Raw genomic sequence first — 22,025 nt, forward strand, 5'->3', positions numbered from 1 at the left:
TTCCTTGTTTTCCTCCTCCCCAAACTAGGTGCGTCTTGTGGTCTGGTGTGTCTTATAGAGCGAAAAATACGGTACTTAACTTCTATACCAGGGGTGACCAACTCCCAAGAGACTGCGATCTACTCACAGAATTAAAAACTGGCAGTGATCTACCCCCTTTTGGGGGGTTTAGGTCAAATAGTTGTTAAGCTTTTTTTAGTGAGGGGGAAAGCCTAACCTCAAGGGAGAAAGTGGAACAGCCACTCATCAACAGGTTGCTGAGTAAACTCCATCTTCTGTTCTGCAGATCGTGGAACAATGGAGGGTGGAGTGACAGGACAGGGTCGGATTCTATTTTACCTACGCTAAGGAAAGGGATCCAGCGATCTACCAAAACCTCCTGGGGATCTACCAGTACATCGCAATTGACCAGTTGGACATTTGAGTGCTCTTTGTGTATTAGAACAGATTCCCTATCAGGAGAATCAGATGTGTTCAGTGTAGTAATTTGAGGCTGTCCCAGAGTTTTCCTCAGATCTCTTTCCTAGGGAGGAAGTAGTCAGTCAGTCACTGCACTCTCCATGGCATCAGAGGAACAAATATTTTACAAGTAGGAGTAATTAGAGAAGAATTCATAGCTGCTTGTCAGGAAAACTGAAGCATGTTGAGGGCTTGTGATGCCCCTGCAGGTGCTTATGTGAGCTAAAGTGCCTTTTAAGCCCGTACTGTCTCTTCAAAATTGCCTGACTTTTGTTAGATGTTTGATTAAACTTCTACAAAGCGGAAAATTGCTCAAAAGGATTCACAGGAGTTCTGTGGTCTCTGTTGCCTTTATCCTACTTTGTCCATTTTGCCTGTATTAACCTGAATTTGAGTGTTATTTCTCACTGTATGACCATTTCACAGGTAGTGCCCATTTGCAATAGTGTGCTTCATGCCTTCCACATCTCCCAGTGTTGCATTAGACAAGATATAAAACAAACACCAACCCACAGACATTTACTAGATTTCAAGATGATGCAGCCTTTGAATTACTCTTAACAGCACACTCCCATTTTTATAAGCCTGCTTCTCATATATTCTAGGGGTGTGTGCACATACTCTTTTTACTGAGATTGGTGTGAAAAAAATAAGTTGACTGTCCCATGGGAAAGTGAGTAGTGTTGACAGCTCTTGACATAAAGCATTATGGCACCTGGATGGGGCCTTAGGGTTGAAACTTCTCATGCCTAGGGGCAGGGCTTGCAGAAAATGCTCTGCTCATCTGAGCAGTACACCTGTTGCATGTACATACAAGTTCTGTGCAACAAGCAGTGCTGTGAATGCAAGTTCCCCTAGATCACTGTGCAATCCAGACTACCAACTTTTCAAGAAAGCAGGGAAGAATTTCTCTGCAGAACAGATAACACAACAAAATGAGCCAAGCTACTTGGTGTGCGTCAAGTCACATATATGGATTATAAGGCAAAGGGATTTGTTGGAAATCCATAAAACTCACTTAGCATAGTCCTTAACTGGCACAGTTCATTTTGGGTGGGTGAGCAAACTGTGGATGTAGCTCCTGGCCAGAGGACTGAGGGGGCATGACGGGGACTGCAGCCACAACTGGCTGTGCTAGGGGTGTGGGACCTATCACATGATTGATTGATTGATTGATTGATTGATTCATTCATTCATTCATTCATTCAAATGAATCTCAAAGTGGCTTGCAACCAATAAATAACCATAACAAAATAAAACATAATAGCATATTGCAAATACAGCATACATCATATAAAATAATTAACAAATTATCAATAAAACAGTTTCAATTTTTTAAAAAATTAACAAAACAGCAACTAAAAAATAAACTTCACAATTACGGCAAGTCATGTAATTAACAAATCAATGCGGCATTTAGAATCTATAAAATGATATTAAAAACATTAACAAAATAGCAACTAAAAATATAAGCTAAGCGGTAAGTTCATTCACACAATCTCTGCACCCCCATGACTCATACCCTTTCCCCTTTAAACAAAATAAAACTGTACAGCAAACCAACAAGATAATACTAATTGAAATAATGAGAGTTACATTTATACTAAAACTAAAATAATCCCCAGCCCCGGCAAATGTCCATCCCACCCACAAAGCGCAAAAAACAACATTTAAAACACCATAAATTAACAAGTATTTTAAACATTTAAAAACTTTTAAAAACATTTTTGACATACTCAGAGTAAGTGTGGGTCCTGCACCCTAGGCCATGTGAAAATGGGCCTTGCAAGCAGGGAGCGGTCTTCCTTCCACACTCACAGCAGCAGCAATGTCCCGGTGGCCTCCTAGGAGCCATTTAGCTGATCAGGGAGGGTAGGCTAACCAGCTAGAGAATAAGATCTAGCCAAATAGCATCTGTCCCTGCTTTTGGTCTTCCTTCTAGACCATGGAATCCTTGGTTCCTTGTTATCTGCCCACTCTCTGTATGATTCATTCAATTCATTCAAGTTAATGTTGTGTCCTTTCTCTCCCATAAAACATACATCTTGCAGGATTAGATCCTAAAGAAAGAAGCTAACCAGTCATATGATATTGAGACTTGGCTTGTATAGTGGCCGGAGTATCCAACTAGGACCCAGAGGACCCAGGTTCAAATTCCCATTCATCTATATTGCTCAAAATGTGACCTTGGGCCAGTCACCATCTCACAAGGTTGTTGCAAGGATAAATTGGGCAGAGAAACCACACACTGAGCTCTCTGAAGGAAAAACAGTAATCTAGTGAAATAATGTACAGTATCAACATATGGAGGTTGGGCAGGGAGCTGGAACAGACATGGTCCACAAGGGTATCATCTCACTCATCAGACACTTACCGTATTTTTCGCCCTATAGGACGCACTTTTTCCCCTCCAAAAATGAAGGGGAAATGTGTGTGCGTCCTATGGGGCGAATGCAGGCTTTCCCGGGCTTCCTGCAGCTCTGCGCCACCCTCCCGATCCTGGCGCGAAGTCGCGGGGGGCTCCGGAGGGTGGCGCGGAGCTGCCTGCGCTCCAGGGCTTCCTGCAGCTCCGCGCCACCCTCCCGATCCCGGCGCGAAGCCGTGCGGGGCTCTGGAGGGTGGCGCGGAGCTGCCTGTGCTCCAGGGCTTCCTGCAGCTCCGCGCCACCCTCCGGATCCTGGCGTGAAGCCACGCGGGGCTCCGGAGTGTAGCGCAGAGCTGCCTGCATTCCGAAGCCTGGTGCGCGCTGAAGAGCGCCCCCGGGCTTCGCGCACCTCTCTGCAAGCCTGGGGAGACCGGCACAGCTCCCTAGGCTTGCAGATAGCAGGCTGTTCTGGGGGCTGGGGTCGGGGGAAGCTCGGGCTTCCCCCGCGCCTGCCCCGTGCCTGGGGAGGGAAAATTTTTTCTTCTTTATTCGCCCCCCCCCCAAATTCAGGTGCGTCCTATGGGGCGGTGCGTCCTATGGGGCGAAAAATACGGTAGTCTAGCAGAGCAGCTTTATTGTGTCTATGTATCTAGTGTTCTTGGGACAGAATAGAGATTTCTGTTTGTCTGTAATTGAGCTCACAGAAATGGTCCTGGACCCAGTGTTGGAAATGCCCTGAGTGTTATTCCTGGATGCTTGTGGCTACTGTGACAACCATGGGATGTCCCACTGTGTTTCTGGCCCTTTGCAAGTTGCTGGCAATATATCAATATGGAATTCTGTAGCAGTCAAGAAAAGGGACAGTTTGTGAGTGGAAGACACCAATCACAAACTTTTTGTGATGGATAGTTGTAACAGTGGGTTGGAATGGAACTTTTAGGAATGGAAAAAACCTTTGCAAAGATAAGGGGCCAGCTAAAATTTCTCTCCCCCAGAGGCTTGCTGCATTCAGGAGGATTCCAAACTCCCACTGGAGTTTCCAGCTGACCTGGCAAGCTCTCTTGCTGAAGAAGTTTAAAGATGCTGAATTGACCTAGTCAAGTGGCACAAATATTCTCTCTGGGACTGTGGTTTACTGCACAGCTGCTAGAAATTAAGCAAGCTAAACAATAGCTAGAGCACAGGAGGTAGAGAACCCAGAATGAACCTGGCAGTTTTAAAGCAATCTGGACAGAAAAGTGGTCGTGTTGCTGCATTGTGTCTAAAGCAGGCTTCCTCAACCTCGGCCCTCCAGATGTTTTGAGACTACAATTCCCATCATCCCTGACCACTGGCCCTGCTAGCTAGGGATCATGGGAGTTGTAGGCAAAAAAACATCTGGAGGGCCAAGGTTGAGGAAGCCTGGTCTAAAGTATGCTGTGCAACATAACTTTTCATACTGGTTCATAGCCCCGGATGATTCGCTGCAGTCATCAATTAGTCCTCTGTGACTTATTTGCAAGGCATTTTGAGGATAAAGTTCCTTATGCCCCTTCCAATAAGGGTTCCATATTAGCTGCATAACCTTTTGCTTTATTTTAATAAATTGTGCTCCCAATTTTATAATCACTTTTGTCGATATCAGTTACCTTAAAAACAAAGTGCATTTTTAATTGAAAGCCCTCACACTTCTTCTTTTATGACTGGATATTATCAGAAATCCTCATGCTTGGTAATTTATTATTACTGTTCTACCTTTCAGGATACAAATCCTTCCAGGGCGGTGTAAAAGTAACGTTAAAATACGTTAACAGCAGCAATATACAGTGGTGCCCTGCAAGACGAATGCCTCGCAAGACGGAAAACCCGCTAGACGAAAGGGTTTTCCGTTTTTGAGCTGCTTCGCAAGACGATTTCCCCTATGGGCTTGCTTTGCAAGACGAAAACGTCTTGCGAGTGTTCCGATTTTTTTCCGCTCCCCCCCTTTTTCTAAGCTGCTAAGCCGCTAATAGCCTTTTAGCCACTAATCCGCTAAGCCTTTAATAGCCGCTAAACCGCTAATAGCGCTAAGCCGCTAATAGGGTTGCTTCGCAAGACGAAAAAACCGCTAGACGAAGAGACTCGCGGAACGGATTAATTTCGTCTTGCGAGGCACCACTGTATAAAAAATCCTTGGGATTGTTACCACAGGGCAGTTGGTGGTACATGGGTCCAATGGGGAGAGATCAGCTGGAACAGGCTCAGGTCTTCCTCCTTGGGATCTTTCACATGGTGGCAAATGGCCCTGACTTCTGAATCTAAAGGGGGATGGATGGTGCTAAAGGGTCTATTGATAGCTTCTTGCCCAAGGGCCCAATAGATAGAAGACTTCTTACAGATTTCTCAGAGAATGAATTTTAATGCAGTTGAATGAAAGACTAGCCCTTTCCTTAATGTCATTAAATATTAAGACCTCCTTAAGAGCTTTCAGCAAGGAAACAAATGGAACCTTAAAATTTAACTGATTGTTAATTTAATTTATATTATAGGTTTTAATCACATTGAGTCTTATTTTTTAAATTAATTGAAACTAGATGTTTTTTATTGATTGGCTACAAAAATTAAAATGAAGTGCTACATTTGTAGCTTCATCTAGCCTGAGAATACAAAACTGCACAGATTTGTTTATGTCATTATGTTGTTTGACATACATCTGTTCTGCTTCTTAACACACAAAATATTTTTCAAAACATGTTTTGTTTACTAGATAATTAACATTTTCCACATGATGCTGTGTCATGCTGGGGCATTAGATTCATTTATAATATTGCAAGAGAGAGAATTTGGGAAACATTAGTTCAAATTGTAAGTTGTGTGGGCACATTATTACAACACCCCCCCCCCAATTGCTTTTAGCAACATAGCAAGCATTTATTTCTTATACCAGTACATTGGATAATGCAACACCTGTTCATTGTAAGTATATGAAACTTTGGAACAATAGTTAAGTGTGTCCAATTTTCCATCTAAACTTCTGGGATGAATTGTCAATATCTTTGAGGACATAGATTCCATGGACATGATATTGACATGATAGATCTCCACAATGCACCCTGCAGTAAGAACAAGAACAGACTTTATTCTTTTTCATTATTTTTATGTCTATACTCGTATTTCTGTTGTATATTGTTATAATAATAAAAATGCACTTACTGGCATGAACTGGTGGGACCATTTGGAGACCCCTTGACTTGATGCTGGCTGGGGAGCCTGTAACCTCCTGATGCTGAGTTCTACTCCCATTATCCCTCACCATTTGCAATGTTGGCAGGGGCTGATGGAAGCTAGAGTCGAACAACCTCTAAAGGGAAACAGGTTCCTCATCTCTGTCTTAATATGCTTTCCAAAGGCTATAGTCCTAAAATTCTGCCTTCAAGCTCTCTCTCCAATTTTCCTCTTCCTTGTCATACCACTTGTCTATTGCTGTTCCAAACACAGCAGAAAATGGTTTGTTGTAGCAGCTGTCCAGTTAGGGTTGCTTTCTTCCACAGCAAACAGCTCTGCTTTGGCTGCCACACCTCTGATCTTGAGTCTTGCCATATTCTCATCATTTTTTTGGGACAGGGTTCGCTATTGTTTCCCATGAGAGTGTGAATGAACCCTAATCAAGAGTGATTTTATCAAATTCAAATGTGGCTTTTAAAATACATTTATATTTGCAAGGGAAAATCTAAGACAAATGCTCATCTGAGTTAGTCCATATCAGGCTTCCAAGCAATAAGGAATACTTTACTACATGACATAAAAATGGGCATTTGTACCCACATATATAACATTTAAATGAAAGGAGAGCTAGATTGCTTTGGAGTGTCACATAGTTTCTTGGTGTGAGTTCCTACTTGTTTCTTTAGCCCCATTGAATTTAATAGGACTTCCTTTTGAGTTGTTAGTAATTAGGATTGCACTGTTAAGTATCGTCCCCCCCCCCACTATGTGCTATTGCTTGGTAGGTGCCCTTTTAAAGTACTCTTGCACCATGTTCTTGATTGAAAAGTAATTCACTCTGGTTATGCACCACAACAGCAAAAGTGGCATCCTGTTATCGTGTTACAAGCAAGTGGAATGCCAAACAAGCACATTATGAGAGATGGAGAACAAAACTGTCTAGCTTTTTCCATTTGCTATGTTGTCTCTAGGCAGCAGCACATAGTAGATGGGGTTTTAAAGGAGCATTAATGTTAATTTTCACAGTGAAAGATTAAATGCTTACATGCATCATCTGATAATTGGCTGGCTAAATCCTACCCTTGTTTCATAGACTTAACCTGGTACATATTAACTGGGTCACTTTGTTGTTTATGAAATCATTGTTAAATTATCTAACCCTGTTAGAAATATCCAAGAAAGCTTGGAGCACCTCAGCAACTTCCCAGCCTGACTGCAGGTTTGGAAAAAGGGGGTAGGGTTTATCCCTCAATTGCACTGGGCTTTGAACAGGAGCTTGTTTGTGTTGTGCTAATAGGACAGAACAAGATATTTTAATTTCTGTTTCAATGGGTCTTCTGTACCACATAAGAAAGGAACTACTTGTTTATTATACCAGATAGGACAAGTTTAGAAACTTTAGGAGTTTGAAACAATTGTTTGTTGGTTGTTTTTTTTCAGAAGACTTGTAACATTATATTCTTTGTGCTCTGATTAAGAAACATCCTTTTTTGTTTAAGTAATCTGATCTGGATAGAGTCTAAACCGTTATAGCTTGCCCCACATATTTCCTTGGCCTCTCTCAGCCATGCTATTGCAGAGGTGTGTAACTTCTAGGAAACTGAGTGGGAAGAGATTTGAGAAGCTGGCAGAAAGGTGACTCAGTACCCTTGTCAGAAGCTTGCTCCTCAAAATATTTTGAATCTTACTGCTCTGTTAATTCAGTAAGTGGCAGCAGTTAGCAATTCATTATTGTCCCAGTGGTAAATCTTGGATGCTTAAGGCACCATTTAATATTTTTTTTAATTGACTTGCCTAGTGACTCTAGGGTACTAGGATAAGTACTCACATATGCCCCAGATACAGACATCTTCCTTCCGAGAGATGTTATTTAAGAAACTTGTTTACTCTCATCTCTCATTTGTGGCTTCAGTTTAGATCAGTGTTGTTTAATTGGACTTTTAGTTGGCTGATTGACACTGTATTCAAGAGTCCTTTTTTACTAATGCCCCCCAAACTTTGATTTACATGTGGAGTAGCTTCATATAGGTGAAGGTGAGAATGGATTTCTGTACACGTACACTTTCAAAAAGATGTTTTTAAAGATTGAGAAGACCCTCTGAAATAGAATTGGATATGGCAGTAGACATTTTTTTTGGGGGGGGTTGGGTGTTTTTATTTTTGCAAATTTAGGTACTCTGACTTGGCGTAAATATAAATATTTACCTGTAAGGCAAAGTCACCATTGGATATAATCTCTTTCATATTCTGCTGCTCTTATATATACTTTGCAATAAAGGAATTTGTTTTGCTTCTGTCAAACTGAAATAATTAGTTTGGAATCCACAGTGTAATCCTATTTTTTTTCTTTTGCCACAATAGAATTAATTCATATAGTTATAGATAATGTGGCTATATTTTAAGGCTATATAAATGAGTAGTTGTCACTGAATTCATTGCATTAAGTGCTTCTGGATTGGCTTTTGAGTTTGAGCAAAGACTGGGACTGGCATTATTGGAATAGGTCTTGGGTATTATTCAGTGTTTAGGAATGTTGGAGAACTGGTTTGTTCTTATTCTTTGCACTTGCATCCCCTAAAGGAGCATAGATGAATAGTTAGGGCACTAAAGGAATAATTCTTCTGCAAAATCTGAATTATGCTTTCTTACTTCATAGGGATGTGGAGACTTAATTAATATTTTGTAGAATCTGATCTTCAGATAATGAAATGAAAGAACAAAATATGCATTAGGATGACTGAAGCTTGCATTGGAACACACATTTGTATTTTTTTCTGGACTGTGTTCTTTATATGCTAATAAGAAACATGGTATATAATGGAGGTCCGGGAAGGAAAGGCAGTCTCCAAATGCTTTTCATTTGGTCCCCAACAATAGCCCCCATCTGAAAAACTAATGGACACACCATTTTGTTCTACCAACACTTTTATCCTGTATCAACAGAAAGTAAGACACTGGCAAAAGGCTTTTTAACATACACACACCCATGTGAACAGCAAGAGACTCTATAGTAGAACTCTCCTCTTAGTGTGTAGTTCAGGTGCTCACTCCCATGTGTAAGCCAAGACACGAGACAGTAGTGGTAAACAGCTGTAGGTTGTCCATAGCCTGTCCTCTCTGCTGCGGTATAACCCTATGCAAGCTGATATCCCAAGTGTTCTGACTGTTTATCCTGCTTGAATTAAGAATTCCCTAACAGGGAGGAAGTTTTCTCTCCTCTCTCTACCTCCACCGTTTAGTTCCGCAAACAGATTATTTTCTTCATGGGTTTTTCGCTTTTATTTGATGGTTTTTTGCACATCTGGAAGAATGTGCTGCCTGAATTAAAAACACCTAGGTAACAAGCGACACTGGGAAATAAAAAAAACAAACCTTTGAAAGAATCTTAATCTTCACCATAATGAACTGAATTTTCTGTCTGCCATCTCTTCCATGTTCAACAGTGATTTAGGAACCATATCTAAAATACTGAATAGAAAACTGTCATTTGTAATTATCCAGAATAGAGCTAGGTAAATAACTGGCTACTTTGAGATTTCTCTGCGCATGTGTGTAGCAAGAGATACTAAAGCCCAGCCATAGGCAAACTCCGGCCTTCCAGATATTTTGGAACTACAATTCCCATCATCCCTAGCTAACAGGACCAGTGGTCAGGGATGATAGGAATTGTAGTCTCAAAACATCTGGAGGGCCGGAGTTTGCCTATGCCTGCTATAGTCTCATTGTAAAAAGCTATGTGTAATGTCTTAAAATATGCAAGTTTTCTGTTCTAGGAGTATCTCTAAACCTGACCATGGTAATGCTTCTTAGCTGCAATGGTTAGATTCGGGTTGGGATTTTGTTTTGCTTTGTTTTGACTCTGGTCCCGAGTTTCTGGTAGGAGGTGAGGCAATGCTAATCTTGGCAGAAGAGAACAAAACCAAGTGAGTAATTAAGTGATGCAAGCCTTTGATTATTTTTCTCTCTCTCCTCTCTCTCTCTCTCTCTCTGGCACAGCTAGGCATTCCATTTGCAAGAGAAGGAACACTAGAAGAAACTGCTCAAGTTCTACGCAGGACGTTAAAAGAACTTCAGGAAGACCTTTTTCTGCTCGGATTAAAGAACATTATTCTTGAATCTCTCCTTTGCTCAGCTTCTAAAGAGCCAGTTTGCCTGAATCAGTATTCCAGCAAGAAACTACTGACAAGAAGCAGTGAGGGGGTTGGCTTTTCTTTACTGGATCTTTTCTCTGTTGGATTTGGCTCATCAGTCTGAGAAGATTTCATAAGAAAGGGAAGTTGTTTTTGTTTTTGCTTGTTTTGTATCCATTTTGAACACTTGCAATTTTATTATTTGCAAAGTGTTACCTGAATTGTTACTATTTTTATACTAAAGGATGGCACATAAACACAACGCTCCTTGAAAGACTATGACTTCTTTTAGTTTGCCTTCCATCTTTTCAGCTGTTATGACAGGTGTTTCTCTACATGGACTGTAGTTTTATATAGCAAAATTAGCAGCATTTGAATAAAATTATGGTTTACTATACCTTGATGCAATACAAATGAGAAATCTGGAGACAGAATTTTGTTTTGGTGTTATGCAAGCTACTTCTGATTTTGAATCAAGGAAAGGACTTTGCGTACATAACATGCAGGTATAAAACCTTCCATATGATAAAGACTGAAGTGTGAAAGATGTCTTGGAAGAGGAATTATTTTTCAGTGGGACGGGGCACTGTACAAGGAATGTTCACTCCACGTAATACAACATCTATAGCACCTAGTAAAGGTCTCAGCAATGAGCCTGGACAGAACAGCTGTTTCTTGAATAGTGCATTGCAGGTAAGAAATCTAAAAGAATGTGTGCCTATCTTTTATACATAGTTTTTCTCTTAATTTTTTTGTGCTATGGTGCTTCTGTGAGAACACCTAAACAGCAAAGCAACAACGTAAAAACTATCAAACGCTTCTATGAATTTATTTCCTCTTAATTCAGGTACCAGTCACTGGTACAATTATTGTTTCTTGTCTCGGATTTGTAGAAATTCATTTAATTATTTTATGAGGTTAAAATGTATTTCAGAGTGGTAACAAATGTTACTTCGAAATCATATACAATTGCAAGGCTGTTAGCAGTGGTTTGGATTTGAGACTGGGTTGAGGTAAGACTCTGTTGCACAATCTTTATGTAGGCTTTTCAAATTGGCTCCCATGTGAAAGTTGTGCTTGGGAATAAATGGCGTGGGCACACCCTGTTCTTGTAAATGTATGTTTTCACTGCTTTTAATTCTGAATTTTGAAATTGTTGTAACCCACCGTAGGGCCTGCTGGTGTAGGGTGCATAACATATAAATTGTGTAATAGTAATAATATTTTTTTTTTAGCAAGCATTAGTTGGAATGTTATAATGCCAGGAAATGCCCCATTAGCTTGTGACAATTATTTATAATAGTCCTTTGGATTAATTACACAGTATGTTTAGAATAAGTTTAAGTGGTACCTATTATTCTAATTTTATGAAAAGATTTGCTAAAGCATTTGATCTAATTGCTCAGGACTATGAAACTTTGGTAATAAAGCCAGGATAGACATACATCTGATTTTGTTCACACCAGAGATTGTTGGTACTAGTACAGGGTAACCAATAGAATTACTCAGTTTTATGAGAGCAAGACATATTCTTTTTGATTAGAGACAAAAATATGCAGAAATATTTTTGTGCAGGTGTGATTATTGTTATTGGCTGCTTTAGTTCTATGGATAGTGGCATATCACGTTTGATTTTCCCTTACTAAGAGAGGCATGGAAAACTGTTGAGCAAGTAGTTCCAGGCAGTGTTATGGATACACATGATGTTTCACTAAATGACATTGATAGCAAAACCGCAGGGTTTTGGAGTATATCTGTGTCTAAGCTCTGTGTTAAATGGAGTTGCTCTGAAGCGGGACATGTATCTGCTTATTTTTATTGAGGCAGCCCATTCCTATTTTTTTTTTTGCATGGTTGCCACTTTGAAACCGATGAAACTTTATTTAGTAGTGGACCTGAAATGGTTTCACCTGGAAAATATGATCACCCCTATTTAAAACTAGGTCCTTGACATGGGCATAGCCAGGATTTATGTTGGGGGTGGGGGGAGAACTGATCTATCTGCGACAGAAATGGCCAGTTAAGTATTTTTATTTATTTACTTGATGGGAGGGGGCAAGTGCCCCCCAGCCCACTGCCTATGCTCATGGTCCTTGATCAGTAGACCAGGGGAAAAGCTAGAAGAGGAAGTGTTGGTTTACTGTCTCATATTAAGAGGCACTCATTGTACTTCTGTTGCTTTATCTGCAAACATCCAGGACAACAAGTGACATTTTTAAATAGTTATATTTAGGTTTCCTATCTTTTAAATATGAAAATTACTTCTAACAGCAAGCTGGCAGTGAGGAGGAGATAAACTACACTTTAGTAGTTAGAACTTATACCAGACCTAGAATTTGGTCATATCCAAAATATAGAACCATTATTATGTTATAAACTGCAGAGAGAACTTTAATCTTTGGCTTAGTCAGCGAAATGATAAAAGCCTTTAATTCAGGGGTCAGTAAACTTTTTCAGCAGGGGGCCGGTCCACTGTCTCTCGGACCTTATGGGGGGCCGGATGATTTTTTTTGGGGGGGGGATGAACGAATTCCTACGCCCCACAAACAACCCAGAAATGCATTTTAAATAAAAGCACCCATTCTACTCATGTAAAAACACCAGGCAGGCCTCACAAATAACCCAGAGATGCATTTTAAATAAAAGGACACATTCTACTCATGTAAAAATGCGCTGATTCCCGGAGCATCTGCGGGTCGGATTTAGAAGGTGATTGGGCCGGATCCAGCCCTCGGTTTGCCTACCTATGCCTTTATTGGTTAGATGCTATGAAGGGCTGTAGCTCAATGTTAGAGCATAACTGCCTTGCGTGATGAAGGTCCCATTTTTTTAACCTTCTCTATCTCTATCCCAATGTTTGAGTTAGTATCACAGAATCGCAGAAGTGGAAGGGACCATGTGGGTCATCTAGTCCAACCCCTGCAATGCAGGGATCTTTTGCCCAACATGGGCGTCTTTACTAGTCCTATCTAGAGATTCCAATCAGAAACCGTGGAGATCCATTGCCAAGCAGTGTAGACAACACTGAGCTAAATGGACCAGTATTATGACTTGTTATAATGGAGCATCTTGTGCATGTTCATAAAATTAGTTTATTAAAGTTATTATTTTAAGAGCCATATTTTATTTTTTTAGGATTATCCCTTACTGCAGATAATGCTAGCCTATATAAAATACAATATGACCACCCTAATTTGAACTGCTCCCCAGATCCAATATTATGGGATGCTTTAATATAAAAAAGAATTTATTGAGCCATTAAACATTTGACTATCTTGGTAAAGAAATTCAGATCCAGACAATAACTAAAGCTTTTTAATTAAAAGAAGACGAAGAAGACATTGTCCAGGCTTTAATACCTTGCATTGTCCAGGCTTTAATACCTTGCATTCACACAATCAAATTAGCATTTAAATATATTAAAAATAAGATCATTTTGATAGTGAACATTCTATCAATTTTGAAACAAAACTGGCAAGCGGAAGTATAAGTTGGTACACTAAAAGAAAAAGAAAGAAAGAAACCTGAGCTTCCATGACCTATGGAATGTTGTGAGCATGAATATAAGAATATTCTACATAATCCATATAATTGTTTGGAGAAAAGCTTCTGGGATTAACTTCTGCCTTTGCTGCTACTTTGTTCTGGGCTGGAGGTGGAGAAAGAACATGCTGCTGGCAATTACATCTCCTCTAAAATCCTGGATTTTTAATTATTTTCTATAGGCAACTCTCATTTCCATCTGGGGAGAGAAAAAAGCGGTAAAGGGAAAAAGTCAGGCAGACTAAGACTATGAGTCTAGCAATTAAGTTTGTGTTTTAGGACAGTTGATCCATGGAAGTTGAAGGCATCAGTTAAAAACAGAGAATGAAGGAAGAGAGGGAAAGTTGACATACTTGAGCATTGGCGCTGTGGGGGGTATAAGCCAGAGTTAAACACACACACAAATAAATAAATAAATATATACCCACACTGATAGCTGATATACAGGGAACTCCCCACTTGTGCGTGACCATGCATGCATGTAGTGCTGGGAACCCAGAACTGGTTCGTGGGGAGACCCTCCCCAGAGCCTGAAGAGGACATTCTTTTTAGGCTTTGGAGAGCATCTCCACACAAGCCAGAGGTGCAGTGGGGTTTTGTTGAGACAGTTCAGCCTCCCTACCTAAAACCTGACATTCACTTTTCCCGCATGTCAGCTGAAGAGCCTTAACAAAGGCCCACTGTGTGTCCAGCTCACGAGAAGACCCGCCCCAAAGCTCAAAGAGGGCATCCTCTTTGGTCTCCAAGGGTGGTCTCCTTGTGAGCCACAAGGACTCAACAGAGTGCTGCCCACTTACATACATTTCCCATGCACTCGGGGCCTGGAACGTAACCCTGTGTAAATGGGGAGTCACCTTTGTAGCACTGGGTGGAGGAAGAAGGTTTTAAGAGGGTGATGGGGGCAGGGGGAAGGTGCCAACTTTAAAAAGCTCTACAAGCTTCCTGTTGCATGCTGGCTGGAACCATGAAGAGGAACACTCCTAATAGTGGCTGGATATATAGTGTAGTATTTTGCTGCTGCTCCATTGCTGCCAAAACTAGTAGCCAGTGGTAGATCCATACTCTCTGAACTGGTCTAATTGCTTTTCCCACATCATGCATAATTTTATACAACTCTATCGTATCACACCTTAGTTTTCTTTACTAAAAAGAAACTAAAAGGCACTGATTCCTTCTCCTTTCCAAATTGGGAAACTGTAGTTACTAGGTTTGGAAGAAACCAGGATTTTACAGCAAATTCAAGCCGTGGTTTATGATCCTAGCTTATTATGAATTTCATAACCATAGTTTCCTCGTTCTTATGAAATGGGAAACTATGGTTAATTAAAAACTCTGTAACTTACTGTGACCTGCTTAAGAGATTAGAAAAGGCTTGAGGACAGAACAAGTGGGCAAAAAGCTCATATAAATAAAGTGGCTGAATAATGTGAGGTATGTGTTTGAAATATATTAGGAATACTCATATCACCTAGTTTATTCTGATAAAGCATACCTCTTTCAATCCTGGATCTTAACCCCTTTTATCTGTTACTCTTTTAATTTTTATTCTCTGGGATAAATTGACTGGTAGAGCATGAGGCTCTCAGTCTCAGGATTGTGGGTTTGAGCCCCATGTTGGGCAAAAGATTCCTTCATTGCAGGGGTTTGGACTAGATGACCCACATGGTTCCTTTCCAACTCTACAATTCTATGATTCTATGATACTAACTCAAACATTGGGATAGAAATAGATAAGGTTAAAAAAAATGCTAATCTCCAGATTAGATTTATCCCAAAGGTACTTAGATGCTGTTGATGAATTTATTATCTGTCTAATTTTAGCAAGAGATTCTTATCTAAGACATTCTGAAATGGATAATTTAAAAATCACATTCTTCTTCTTTGCTTTACAGGTTCTCTGGCATCTGGATATATTTCGACGTAGTTTTCGACAACTTACAACACACAAGTGTATGGGAGATTCCTGTATATTTTGTGCTCTCAAAGTGAGTAATTTGTCAGTTCAGTTCAGTTCAGTTCAGATGAAAAAGTAAGTGTATATTAGCTCCATCTTCATTCATTGAAGATTCTTATCCTGCCCTTCCTCCAGGCAGGAGCTCAGAGAAGCTCATGACTGATAGATAAACAAACAAACAAACAAACAAACAAACAAACAAACAAACATACAAAATGAGATTTAAACAACAAAAGTCATAATAATGTTGTAGCAGTATTTCAAGGTATGTGCCTCGCTTTACTTTCAAGCTATACTTTGGTCACACTGAAGTGAAGCCATGAGATAGAACTTTGTGAAGTGCTTCAATTTATGGACTATAACTCAGGTTTCTCCAGCAAGAAATTCCTCACTGTGATTTTTCCATTCATGTGAATATAAATTCACATTCTGCAAGAGTTAATTTGTGTCTTACCGCTCATATGCTTTCGTCTACATTGAGTGTCGTCGTTCAGAACCTGTCATACCTGCTCATATCAAAATAAGACGTGCTCCTATTGTAGCTTTCATAATCTGAGCTGCAATCCTAAACCTCTGCCTTGGGAAAACAACCGTGAGTGGTAGTGATGCATGGATCAAGGCTCCTACTTGCTTTCAGGCCAGCTGTCTTAGTGACTGTAGGATGCAGAAGTGCTGCCTTGACACTAGAACAATTTTCTGATCTATTATTCATTTTGATGTCTGCTGTGCACAGTCCTTGCTTTCTTTATTCATCTAATGTATGACTTTGGTTTGGAGTTTGTTTATCTCTGCTCAGGGAAGGGGGGGAGGATTGGTCTGTTGGTGCTAAGCATGCCACAAAGAGTTTGTTTGCCTTCCAGGGATTGTAGTGCCAGGATGTAGGACAGAGGGTGTTTTGTTGTTGGTGGAGAAGAATGCAGCATTGATTTGTACATTCTGCTAGAGCTTCTGTATTAGAAGTTTTTCATATGTAACAAAAGCAGGAAGAATTAACTTTCTGGGCAGAACGGGTGTTTTCTGAGGTGAAAGCTGAGACACACAGTGTTTGGACTGACATTAGGGACAAGAAATGTACTGTTCTAATTTTAGTAGGTAAGTCCATATTGAGCAAGCAAAATAAATTATGTACATCTGTACAGATCTACTTACATTGCTAAAGCTGTGTTCTGGTTTCTGAGACTCCTGGCGCCACTGGCAACTTGTTCTTTCAAAATGTCCTCTTGTTAGGCTAGACACTCCCTCTGTTCCAGGATTGGGGAACCTGTGGCCCTTCAGATGTTGTTAGACTCCCAACTCCCATCCAGAATGACCAGTGGCTAAAGATGGTTGGAGTTTTCATAGAATCATAGAGTTGGAAGGGACCATGGGGATCATCTAGTCCAGTGTTTCCCAAACGTTTTTGGGCAACGGCACACCTGTTTACTGAAAAAAAATCTCGCGGCACACCACCATTAAAGCCCCGCCCCGTGACGTCAGCACGCAGCGTCACGCCGGGAGGGACGCACAAAAGTGAAAGTTTTTTCCCTCCCCCTTGCCGGGGAACCTCCAAGCTTTGGGCAGGCAGGCAGGCAGAGCTGGGAAGGGGGTTTCCAGGGGACACGGCAGCTCCTCGAAAGGCTTCTCTCAGCTGCGCTCAATCCTCCTCGGAGAGGATTTCCCCTCCGGTCCCATGCGTTCGTTTGGGGGAGCCCTCCGGCTGCTCCCTCTCCCGCCGCGCAGGAGCGATGCCTCTCTCTGGCTCTCCCTCCGCGCAGGCTGAGGGAGGGAGGGAGGTGTGTGTGTGACCCGTCTCTGCTGGGAGACCAAACCCAGTGAGGCAGAGTCGCGCGGAGGCGCCCAGGCAGCGCTGCCGGCTGCGAGGAGGAGCGTCAGGCAGCAGCAGGAGGCGCGGCCTCACCTCGCCGCCGCCGCCGCCCCGCCTCTCGCCGCCCGACTCGCCCGCCTCCCTCCAGGCATCTCGCGGCACACGAGGCAACGTCTCACGGCACACTCGTCTGCCGCGGAATACCGGTTGGGAAACACTGATCTAGTCCAACCCCCGTGATGCGGGACTCTCTTGCCCCGTGTGGGGCTCAAACCCACAGCCCTGAGAAGTTGTAGCCCAGGAGTGTCTGGAGAGCCACAAGTTTCCTGTTCTGTGTGTAATCATACATTCATTCACTAAGATACATACACGGAAACACACATGTTATTAAGGCAGACTTACACACATTCTTCTCATTTTTGGAGCAGGATAAACGCACACATTATTTTAAGGAACGAGATACATACCTGGATTAGTAGGCATTCTCTCCTTCAGTCAAAGGGTGAATTGTTACAGGCCACCCAAATCTGTGTCAAGCGGTGCACATGATTCCAAGGGTCTTGGCGCTTAGCCAGGGTTTGTGGTTTGCAGAATTAGTGTCTTTATGATCTATGGTTTAGTTGCACGTATATGCAACCTGAAGCTTTCATTGGAGGGGTTCACAGCGGCAGCACCCCAAAGCGTGCCAGCTTACTCCATAGTCGCAGCATCAGGATCTTTTCTCTGCAGCCTCTCTTGTTCTGCATGACACATCCCAGCTTAACTGTTCCTCTCTGCTTCCTGGTTACATCCTTTCCCTGAATTAAGCCCTCTTTGTCTATAGAGGGAGGGAAGACTCCATTCATTTGCTCTCTAACACCTATTTCTTTTGAGGCTTTGAACTCCTAATGGTTAATTCCCCCCCCCCACTATTTTTGCTTTACTTCATTAACACTTGTTGATTGACTAGTATTACAATGTCTTATACGCAACCCAGGAAGTGTGCCTAGAATACACACTATGCTTCCTTGGGTTTTAACCCCTAGATAGTATGACTCAGTTTTTAACACAAGCTTAATTAAACACCTCAAGTCACCTCCTCACTTAATTGGCTTTTGATACTTAGCTTAATTGCACACTTAAATGCATGAGTCTAGCTATCACTTCACACTGGGAGACTACCGTATTTTTCCATGTGCAAGACTACCTTTTTTCTGAAATTGGGGGGGGGGGTCGTCTTATACACAGGTTAATAAGTTAAGTAATTGAGGGCTGGAGCTGCTTGCAAAAAGAAGCTCAACAACTTCCTTAATTTTTAAATTTCTTAATTTTGGCCTCCCAAAATAGGGGTCATCTTATACACAGGGTCAGGTTATACCTGGAAAAATATGGTAGCTTTTGCCACCCCAAACCTTAATTAAATCATTAGCACCCCTAAATTCTTAACATTATTAAGGCTTAACATTTTTTCCCCTCTGTCTCTCATTCACACCCCAGTTGCTATCATCTGCAGCAGTGTTAGTAGAAACATTTGTCTTGAGAAAAGGCAAGGCAAATAATTGTTGTGTATCATTACCTTTCTTATTTTTTATCATTAGCCATTAGTTATTAAGTAGTCTACTGTCACTCTGGGGCAATGTTGCTGGGTCCAAGAAAAAATTATTTCCTCCTATTTTGGTAGCAGATTTTTGTTGACAGCAGTTTAAATAATTGTTAATCTATTGATTAAATTTGCACAAAGGTAAAAACAATATTTCTTCATCAATAAGTATATTTTCCTTGCTTTTTAGGTCATACACAGGTGTCATTTTAGGAAAGTAGGTGTGTGAAAGAAGGGTGAATACCTCTTTTAAGATGATACTCTATGCTTTCCTTTAGTCTCTTGCCAAGCCTCCTTTTTCCTAATCTACACTTTAAGTATTTATTATTTATTATATTTCTTGTTTGGAAAATGCCCTGGGGTGCCCCTGCAGGCCCCGAACTCACTGTTCTTCCTAAAGGAGCCCAGAGGTCATCTAGTGTGCAAATTCCCTGCCCTTCTAGAAGTGAGGCTTGCTCCATATTAGTAAACAGGCAGCCCTAAAGGTTAATAGGGAAATTTCATTGGACTGCAAATACAGTGATCGTAGTATTGCTTTATTGTAGAATTTGATTTTTTAAATGAATGTTGAAAAGTGCCTTTTTAAGCTCCTTCCTCACCCATGAAAATTCTTTATTTAAAAAGACTGACTAAAGGTGGCATGACTCATGATTTGTATTCAGAAAAACTCTCATTACACATAAAAATGGAAATTAAAGGGCCAAACGGATTGTGCTTAATTTTGAAAATAGAATTAGGATTAGGAAAATGGAACCAGAAAATAACTCTTAGGATGTCTAATTCTAATAATGCTTACTGGTGGTTTTATTTCCGTTTGAAAAAAAAATTAAAGATCGCTGGATGGAAGTTAATATTTTATTCACGGAGCTTGAACAAAACGTTGGAGCCTTCTCCCTCGTATTGAATATATATATATATAAATCTACACGATATTGTATACATAAATCTACACGATATTGATTTGATGCGATCTGAGGAGAAGCCAGAGTATATTGTTTTGATAAGCACATGCTGATAGATTTTCACCCTTCACCCAAAAACTAAAGTTTTTACTCTTGAAGACATAAAGCCTACTCCATTGTTTTAAAATGATTTAAAGGAAACCATGAAAATGAACCATTTCAATCAGTGCTAAACAATTTACAAAACTTAAATCAGGATCCAAGATTCTTACAAATAAACAATCTATTAATAAGCATCTTCCTTACAGATTCCAAGTTACCTTTTACTCCCAAATGAAAAGATTCCCACTGAGCTTATTGCTTAGAATCCAGGCTTACGAAGCACCTTTCAGTTTCTTCCTGCCATTAAGAGCTTCTAATCCTGGTCCTTCTTGCAAAGGACTTCTAGCCGAGCCCTGTACCTTTTGTTCCAGTTTGCTCCCAGTCTCTCCTCATGCAGGCTCTCGGTCCCCGTGTCTCATGTGCTTCCTCCTCTCTCAAATTCTTGACCTTTCTTGCATTCAGGTGCCTGATTCCTCCGCTCTTGACACCACACCATCTGGAGCGTTCAAAGCTAACCCGGGCCCCATGGCTCTTCTCCTGCTAGCTTTAAGCCCCGGAGGGGTGTTGCAAGGGCCTTCTCCCCAGGTGAACTGCATCCCTCCAGCCCCCAGGCAGTAATGAGGCAAATTCAGGAGCTCCTGGGCTCCCACCTGCCTATCCATGAAAAGTTTCTCCGCAACCACATTGGCTCATACTTTATGGCTGAGATTTTAAGTTGAAATGCTGGTTGGGAATTTGAAATCTTATGGCAAAAATAGATCAAAGGAAGGTATGTGATAACATAATAATAATAATAATAATAATAATAATAATAATAATAACAACTATTATTATTATTATTATTATTATTATTATTATTATTATTATTTACTTATACCCCGCCCATCTGGCTGGGTTTCCCCAGCCACTCTGGGCGGCTTCCAAAAGAATATTAAAATACTGTGATACATCAAACATTAAAAGCTTCCCTAAACAGGGCTGCCTTCAGATGTCTTCTAAAAGTCTGGTAGTTGTTGTTCTCTTTGACATCTGGTGGGAGGGTGTTCCACAGGGAGGGCGCCACTACCGAGAAGGCCCTCTGCCTGGTTCCCTGTAACTTGGCTTCTCGCAGTGAGGGAACCGCCAGAAGGCCCTCGGTGCTGGACCTCAGTGTCCGGGCAGAACGATGGAGGTGGAGACATGATTTTTTTATTTATGCATTTTATTGTTTTTGTTCCCTGTCCTTTCTCCAAAGAGCTCAAAATACTCCGTTGCATGTTTTGGAATAGGTAAACAAAATGTTGAAACTGATTTTTGCCAGCTAAGAAGATTTTGTGATGCTTAGGAGACGGTCCTCCACAAGATTTCATTAGCGTTACGTTTAGAAGCCCGTTAGCATCATAGGAAGTTAATTGCTCATTTAGAAAGGTAGAAATTATTGCAGACTGGAAGAAGACAGAGTCCCTAAGGTCACTAACACTAAGAAGCTTTGAGTTAGTTGTAATGGAAAGTGGATTGGAATATTTCTAGCCGTAGATGAAATCAAATGGGGTTGCTTTTAGTAGTAAAACGTTTTTAAAAGGACTATACTAGGACTAAAATGGATAGAATAATTTAAACCATTTGAGACAAAAAATGTAACAAAATACCAGCAATCAGCAAACAAGTGGGTCTAAGACTGTAAGTCATACACGTCTGGGGTGTAGTAGTTATAGTGCCAAACTAGGATTGGAGAAGCTCAGTCTCAAATCACTCCACCATGAAGCTTGTTCAACTAGACACAATCTGTCAGCCTAACTTGCCTCACAGGATTGTTTTTAGAATAAAAATGGATTTTCTACGTATTTATTCTTAAGTCCAATTTTGCTAAAGCTATATTTGCAGATGTTTCCCCCATGACAATTTATTGATAATATGAATGTTTAGAATAGTTGCCATTGGGTACTAACTAAGGACTGCAATTTGCATTTTGACATTGGGGCTTTTTAAGTGCCTTTCCTGTTGCATCCCCTTGCACACCTGAAA

General features: G+C 40.9%; 1 protein-coding gene across 6 annotated transcripts in view; it reads left to right on the forward strand.

The window, feature by feature from the left end:
• Window positions 1-22,025, forward strand: part of USP54 (ubiquitin specific peptidase 54) — a 105,970-nt gene that overhangs the window by 42,644 nt on the left and 41,301 nt on the right. For 5 of the 6 annotated variants that reach the window (XM_082223559.1, XM_082223560.1, XM_082223555.1 and 2 more), the window contains exons 2-3: window positions 10,004-10,830; window positions 15,573-15,665. In XM_082223559.1, coding sequence (XP_082079685.1) covers window positions 10,684-10,830; window positions 15,573-15,665 — 240 coding nt within the window. In that variant the 5' untranslated portion in view covers window positions 10,004-10,683. The remainder of the gene's footprint in view (window positions 1-10,003; window positions 10,831-15,572; window positions 15,666-22,025) is intronic. The other variant, XM_082223556.1, reaches the window with a different exon arrangement.

This window comes from Podarcis vaucheri (genome assembly GCF_965113315.1).
Source record: "Podarcis vaucheri genome assembly, chromosome: 5".
NCBI lineage: Eukaryota > Metazoa > Chordata > Lepidosauria > Squamata > Lacertidae > Podarcis > Podarcis vaucheri.